We start from the raw sequence: 7755 nt of genomic DNA on the forward strand, positions 1-7755 counted from the left end.
CTTTCATGTTAGGAAATAAGTTTCCTCCCAGGTTGACTGCTTCCAGTTCTTGCAGCATATTTTATTTACTCCCATTTCCTGTTAACATCCACTTCCTCCCATTAAAAAAACAAAACTTCCATCTGCTCATCCATTGGTCGTCAGGTATCCCAGTCTTATAGCATCCCTTCTCTGGTTGGACAGCAAAGATTTAATGATTTTCATACCACCCTATTTGTTGTTTAACTAGGTATGCTGCATCCTGGCTCTAATCAGCTGTCCTACTGGCAACACCATGTCCTCTTCATTCTCTCCTTGTATTACAAAGTTATCTCTCCACTCATTCCCCTTTGGATAAATGAGAAACCAAGTCACCATGGCGACTTTATTTACCAACAGGTCATGGTCACCACCTAATCATAGTCTAATCGTCCTCGCCGCTGCCGTCCTCAGTCTTGCTGCCTCCCTTGCGCATGTTCTTCCTCTTGACGCGGCCGTAGCGTCCACCACCGAAGGGACTCTTGAGGGAGAAGTCAATGTGCTTCTGGGAATCAAGGCGGACGATGAAGGAGGGAACGTTGACGACCTGCTTCCTCACTCTGCGGGAACAATGGGAGTTCAAGGCTGTGATGTGGGTTTTGAGAAGCAAGCCAGTAATCAACTACACTGCACAAACTGCTCTAGTTGTATTGATCAGCTGAATCATGGCACACTAATAAAAAAAGACTAATGGATCTAAAAACTTAGTATATGCAAAAATTGCTTTCAATGCTTGACATTTGTGTCCTTGCTGTCTTTGCCTCATGTGTACCTGGAGGAGATCCCTCAGAGGGTGATCAGCCAAGATGAACAAGTCATGCAAACACACGTCAGCAAAGCAATGCTGTACTCGAGGAGTTTGTACAGCCTAACAATCAGTCCCTGAACCAATGACTCCAGAGTCCTAACACAACCTCAAAAGTACTACACACTTGTAATCAGTGGAAGATATCAGGACTGACAACCTATTGCTGGTCGTCATGGCCAGAGCAAGTAACCTGCCACACTCATTCCCTTAACATCCAATGGTCTGATCAGAATCCTCCAGGTGTCAGGTTCTGCCAGGACTCCAGTCACACCAGGGGACAGGAGACTAAGGGAAAGCACTTGTGAAAGTGTTGCATGTTACCAAACTTCCAGCCATGACTACACCCTGAATGCAAGGCCCATTACACCACTGGGAGGGAGAGCTCACCCCACATCCCAGCACAGCACAGCACAGCACTCCTACACGCCGGCAGGCAAGTAAGGCGTTGGCCGGGATGTACCCAGCCAAGTGGCCTCAATGAACAGCCAGGACATTGCTGGGATAACCCTAGCAAGTGGCCCTGCTGGTGTTACTGGCACCACCACTTCCTACTTGGCATGGCATCATCGCCTACTGTTACCTGGGAAGAGACAACACCATATGCCAAGAACTGTATTGTGAACCAAGCATCTTGTGGTTAATTTGCAGGAGACTGTCAATGGATTGTTTGAATCAACTAATAAGGAGTACATGACAAAAGGCATTACTTTCAGTAGAATAAAAGAACACTGGGAAGACAAGAAAACCTGGAGGTATTAAGTTGAAGACATGAGAAGGCTGGCGAGATTCTCTACCTGGGAGAATATAGAAAATCAAACCAGTCAAGTAAAAAAAAAATAAATAAATAAAGATTAAAATAAGTAATCATGACATAATATCCAAAACTGATGTCTTCCTGCAAACTAGCCCATCATTTCTAGTCAACTAACTTCTGAACAGAATAACAAAGAAGCAGATGGCTAGACAGTGGTGTAGAGAGAGCGCACCTGATGTGTCCCTGCTTGATGAGCACCCTGGCGTGGTGGATGGACTTGGCCAGACCCAACTTGAACACCTGAGTCTGCAACCTGCGCTCCAGGAAGTCCTCGGGCTTCAGACCCAGCACGTAATCAAGCTTCATGCGGCCCTCCTCCAGAACACCGGTCCTCACCAGCCGACGCAGCAGAGCATTGCCTGTCGGGGTGAAATGGAAAGTTACAGGGAAGGCACGGAAGGAGGGCAGGGGACCGTGGTGAGTAAGTCTCAGTGGTTGTGTGTCGACAGAGTCAATCCGACAAGATGTGTCAGAAAATATTTAGTATGACATCATGTTAGGTTTGTTAAATATGGAAAAATGGAGGGAAAACAAATGTCAATGTGCAAAAAATTACAAGGATAATTTTTATGGATAACACTTTACCCTAACAGAATTTTTAAGGAGAATTAGGTTAGGATTGGTTACCCTCAAATTAACTTAATTTATATCACAATGGTAATCTCTTCATTGTGTTCACCACAAACATGAAAAATATGAACCTAGAAAACCTCAATAAAAAAAACCTGGCATCTAAACAGGCCTTTTTGTTTAATAATTTCTTTTGTCCCTGGCTAATTCCCCTTACATAATAAAACCTCATCACCTCCACACACACATACCTTGGAAAAGCCTGCGAGCGTCCTTCTCGTCCAGGGTGAGCAGCTCTCGGGCCGCCTTACGGATCTTAGCGAGGAACATCTTCACGATCCACAGCTCCCTCTTGTTACGCAGCCCATACTCGCCCACCAGCTGCAGGGACACAGGGAAGTGTGGGTTAAGGTTTAGTGTGGCTAGAACTAGTGTTGAGCTATTGTTTTGAAGTTAGACGAGACTATGTTGGGATTTGAAAGATTAGGTTGCAAGAGAGAGGAGAGGAGAGGAAAGAGACGAGAATAAAGGAGAAAAATAATGTAACCCACCATTAGTGGTCCTGATGAGCTACATGCCAGAGTACTTAGGGAGGGTGTAGACAGTATTTCTGAAGCACTTAAGTTAATCTTTGAAAGATCACTTAGGTTTGCTGAGATACCTCAGGACTGGAAGTTAGCTAATGTTACTCCAATATTTAAAAAAGGTAGGAAGGATGATGCGAATAATTATAGACCGATCAGTTTAACTAGTATAGTATGTAAGATACTAGAGAAAATCATTAAGGGTAGTATTTGGGAGCATTTAAATGAGAATAGATTAATTAGAGATACCCAACATGGCTTTAGATCAGGGAGGTCCTGTCTTACAAATTTGCTCGATATCTTAGAATATATTACCAAGGAGTTAGATGATGGAAATAGCATAGATGTTATATATCTAGATTTTAGCAAGGCGTTTGATAAGGTACCGCATAGGAGGCGGACTACATGGGATAGGGGGTAGGTTAGTTGATTGGATTAGTGAATGGCTTTCTGATAGGAAACAGAGAGTAGTATTAAATGGGGCAATGTCTGAGTGGAAGGAAGTGGTTAGTGGGGTACCCCAAGGATCAGTGCTAGGACCTCTTCTTTTCTTGGTGTACATTAACGATTTAGATATAGGAATTAGTAGCAAAGTATCAAAGTTTGCAGATGATACTAAGATAGCATGTGCAGTACAGGGTGAAAAGGACAATTACAGAATACAACGAGACCTGGACAGGCTGATAGCATGGGCAGACAGGTGGCAGATGGAGTTTAATTCTAAAAGTGTCAGGTTATGCATTTAGGTAAAGACAACACAAACTTTAACTATGAGATGGAGGGATGTTGGCTAGAGGCAGTAGAGGAAGGAAAGGATTTAGGAGTAGTGATAGACAGGACTATGAAATTTTCAAAGCAATGTTTAGAAGCAAGAAATAGGGCAAATAGGATCCTGGGTTTTATAAATAGAAATGTTAGTTATAAAAGTAAGGAAGTGGTGCGTAGCTTATATAATTCCTATGTTAGGCCCCATTTAGAGTATTGCATACAGGCCTGGTCACCCCACTATAGGCAGGATATCAACATGTTAGAAGCAGTTCAGAGAAGAGCAACTAGGATGATACCAGCATTAAAGCGCCTGGAGTATAGAGATAGATTAAAGGAATTAAACATGTTTTCATTTGAGAGGAGATGTATAAGAGGGATATGATAGAGTTATTTAAAATGTTCTCAGATACAAACTACATAGATGTGAGATCTTTCTTTACCTTAGAGGAGGAAATAGGACTAGAAATCATGGCAGGAAGATTAGAAAGCAAGGCTGCAGGTTAGATATAAGAAAATATTTCTTTAGTCATAGGGTGGTAGACTTCTGGAATGCATTGCCAGAGACGGTTGTAAATAGCACTAGTTTGACAATGTTTAAAAACAGATTAGATAAGCACTTAAATTTATTAGATTTATAATTATGTATAGCGCTGCATGATAGTTTTTATAAAAAATTTACTATAGTTAAACAAGACATGATCCCCATGTATGGGGACCACAAATTGTAGAGGATTTCGCTGCAGGACTTAGCCCTGTCAATGGGCCAAATATTTAGAATTAGTATATAATGTATTGTGTACTTATGTGTAACTTTAAGTACTGATGACGAGGTCGCTGTGCGACTGATACAGGATAACCTAGATGGGCCCTGGTGGCCCTTTGTTATCCTATTATTTATGTTATGTTATGTTATACCTTACCTTCAGTTCCTGGTCAAGGCGGGGCTTCTCGAAGGGCCTCCTTGGGGTGGAGTACCGCTTGCTCTGCACCAGCTGTACCCTGTGGTTCACCATCTGCAAACAAATACTCGCCTTTACCCATCGCCCTCTCACACACCCGCCAATATGCTCACCATTCCACCCCGCCGCCTCGCCATTATTTATCACCAAACATCGGCTTGTATTCACGTATTATCCATGATGTATGTATGCTGCATGGTGCCTGGGTGTGTCAACTGGTGATTTACCGTGTGTATTTGCTAGCAGACGCCAGGAGTCAGTCACACGAGGTGAAAATATGAAGGAGCGTCTGCTGGCCTCCCGCCTCACTCACCTTTGCTCTGAAAAGAAGGTTGAGCCGGTTGAGATGAAAGATTATAATTATCTATATACCTCAAAAATATCATATAAATAGAAAAAAAACAATCTAAAAAATCTGTTATTCATTATTGGTACTGTGTGCTATATCAGTATATCATGGAGAAAAATTATTAATATGGAGCCGAAAACGCGTGCTCTTTTAGCATCATGTATGTAAGATATTCTGTGGTGTGTTGAATGAAAGACTGAGTGAAGTGATAGAAAGAAATAGGGTAATGGGTGAGGAACAGAATGGGTTTAGGAAGGATAGAAGAGGTAAAGATAACATGTATATAGTAAATGAAGTGATAGGGAGAGCGAGAAAGGACGGTAGGAAGAAGTATTTAGCTTTTCTAGACATAGAGAATGCTTATGATAGAGTAGATAGGAAAATGCTGTGCAAGGTATTAGAAAAAGTTGGAGTGAGTGAGAAGATAGTGAGAATCATTAGGAGTATGTATGAGAATACAAGAGCGGTGTTTAGTATGGGGGATCTGGTGACTGGATGGGTGAGTAACGAGACAGGAGTAAGACAAGGCTGTGTTCTTTCCCCTTTACTATTTGGCCTATATGTGGAGATGGCAGCGAGAGTGAGGCGAACAGGATTAGGAGTGAAAGTGGAGAATGATGTGCTGAGCATTCTCCTGTATGCAGATGATGTGGTGGTCCTTAGCGAGCACCATGCAGAGCTGCAGGAAATGCTGAATGCTGTGAGTGAGTATGGAAGGGATTTTGACGTTAGATTCAGCAGGGAGAAGAGTAAAGTATTAGTAGTAAATGGGGATGCATTAGACAGGAACAGGACATGGATGCTGGGTGGGGGAAATAGGAAGAACAAAGGAGTACAAGTATCTGGGTATTTGGGTGGATGAAAGAGGGTGTGAAAGGACCAAGCAGGAAAGAATAGCACGGACTAACCAATGGGTGGGGAGGCTAGGTAGTGTAGCACGGTGCAGGGCAAATAAGTATGAGGTAGTTAGAGGACTATGGAAGGGAGTAGCTATCCCCAGCATCATGTATGGTTTAGAAACAACAGTGTGGACTAGGAAAGACCTGAATAGGCTAGAGGTTCTGCAGAACATGACAGGCAGGATAGCGTTAGGTGCCAACAGGTATGTGGCAGTGGAGGCGATCAGAGGAGATATGGGATGGAGTACATTTAGGAAAGGTTAGCTAAGGCAGTGTTGAGGTATAGGGTTAGACTGCAGAGGATGGATGGGAGTAAATGGGCAAAAAAGGTGTACGAATGGAACGTGTATGGACAGTGGGCACAGGAGTCGTTTAATATAGAAATTTGGGTGGGTGAAATAGGAATGCTTGTTAGAAGAGCCATAGGACATGGAAGTGTAGATGCGAGTAAGAGAGAAATCAATAGGCGTGTGGAAGAGAAAGGAAAAGCAGAGTGGAGGAGGGGGATGAGTGAGAAGACAACGCTAGAATGGTATCAGAGAAAGGACCGGCCTAGGTGTGAAAGTTTTTATGATGGGAGCCGCAGGGGGGAACTGCTGTTCAGAGCCAGGACCAAGTCCCTGGAGGTGAACAGCAGGGTGTATAGGTGGAAGAATGGAGGAAGCAAGGTGTGTAAGGTATGCGAGAGGGTGTGGATGAGACAGTAGAACATTTGATGCTGGAGTGTGAGGGGTATGGGTGTGCAAGAGACAGGATGTTAGGTGTAGTGACAGAAGAGATAGGAGTAGAAGCATGTAGTGAGATGAGAGAGAGGAATGCTAGGGAATGGATGGAGTACCTGCTGGGGCTGTGTGTTGAGAGACAGGTAAATGGTCGGGTGATTGAGGGTGTGAAAGATTTCTTAGAGAGTGCCTGGAGGGAACGTATGAGAATGATTGAAAGGCAGGGACCCCTCAGGGACAGGGATGGGGATGGGGAACAGGTGTGAATGTGATGAATAATGAGGGAGGGGGGAGGGAAGGAAAGCTTTAATGCTTCAGACTTCCTGCCCCACTCTTCCATTTCCAGGTGTGTATGGGAGAACGCCGATCCAAAGGCTACACCGACAGCAAGTGCTGGGTGACTCCCAACTCAAGCTCAAGCTCAAGCTGAAACGCTCTTGCATGAAGGGAGGGAGGCAGAGCTGGGGTGCAGAAAGGAGAGGAAGATTGATTGATTGATTGATTGATAACTTTATTGATAAGAGAGAGAACTTGTGTGTGTGTTTCACTGTTTGATCTGCTGCAGTCTCTGACGAGACAGCCAGACGTTACCCTACGGAACGAGCTCAGAGCTCATTATTTCCGATCTTCGGATAGGCCTGAGACCAGGCACACACCACACACCGGGACAACAAGGTCACAACTCCTCGATTTACCTCCCGTACCTACTCACTGCTAGGTGAACAGGGGCTACACGTCAAAGGAGACACACCCAAATATCTCCACCCGGCCGGGGAATCGAACCCCGGTCCTCTGGCTTGTGAAGCCAGCGCTCTAACCACTGAGCTACCGGGTGTGTGTGTGTGTGTGTGTGTGTGTGTGCCTGCCTGCCTTATTGAGTAGCTGTATAAAGGAGATGAAACATTACTAAGGCCACAGAGATGATTAGCTAAATTTTCAAGACTCTTTCTCCTGTTAATAATGTAGAAATGTTAATCTGTCGCTACAACCGTAAAGAAAAAGACTCTTAGGTACCTGCATCACTTTGATTAGGTAGTCTTTTGAATGTAGAAATAATTAATAAGTTAATAAGTGACTAGAACATCCTTCACTTCAACTAAAGCCTTTAGAATGTAGAAGAGCTGCAGTCGAAGTGTTGCACAATAGAATAGTAGTAGTAGTAGTAGTAGTAGTAGTAGTAGTAGTAGTAGTAGTAGTAGTAGCAGTAGTAGTGGTAGCTAGTATAGTTAATGTATAGAAAGAAACGATTTTTCATTATACTGTA

General features: G+C 43.7%; 1 protein-coding gene across 2 annotated transcripts; it reads right to left on the minus strand.

The window, feature by feature from the left end:
• Positions 1-350: 350 nt before the first annotated feature.
• Positions 351-4862, minus strand: LOC123502072 (40S ribosomal protein S9-like). Of its 2 annotated transcripts, XR_006673786.1 has the most exons (6): positions 4749-4830; positions 4483-4575; positions 2462-2591; positions 1813-1999; positions 1214-1406; positions 351-578 (listed from the first exon to the last, which is right to left on the minus strand). XR_006673786.1 is itself a non-coding variant. In XM_045251224.1 (5 exons), the coding sequence occupies exons 2-5, from the start codon at positions 4573-4575 to the stop codon at positions 404-406; spliced, it is 585 nt and encodes a 194-aa protein (XP_045107159.1). In that variant the 5' UTR covers positions 4749-4862; the 3' UTR covers positions 351-403. The 2 variants fall into 2 exon arrangements, 1 of the variants encoding a protein (XP_045107159.1); XM_045251224.1 differs by lacking the exon at positions 1214-1406 and having other exon boundaries at positions 4749-4862.
• Between the last annotated feature and the right edge of the window lie 2893 nt (positions 4863-7755).

Source organism: Portunus trituberculatus, chromosome 10 (assembly GCF_017591435.1).
Source record: "Portunus trituberculatus isolate SZX2019 chromosome 10, ASM1759143v1, whole genome shotgun sequence".
Classification (NCBI taxonomy): domain Eukaryota; kingdom Metazoa; phylum Arthropoda; class Malacostraca; order Decapoda; family Portunidae; genus Portunus; species Portunus trituberculatus.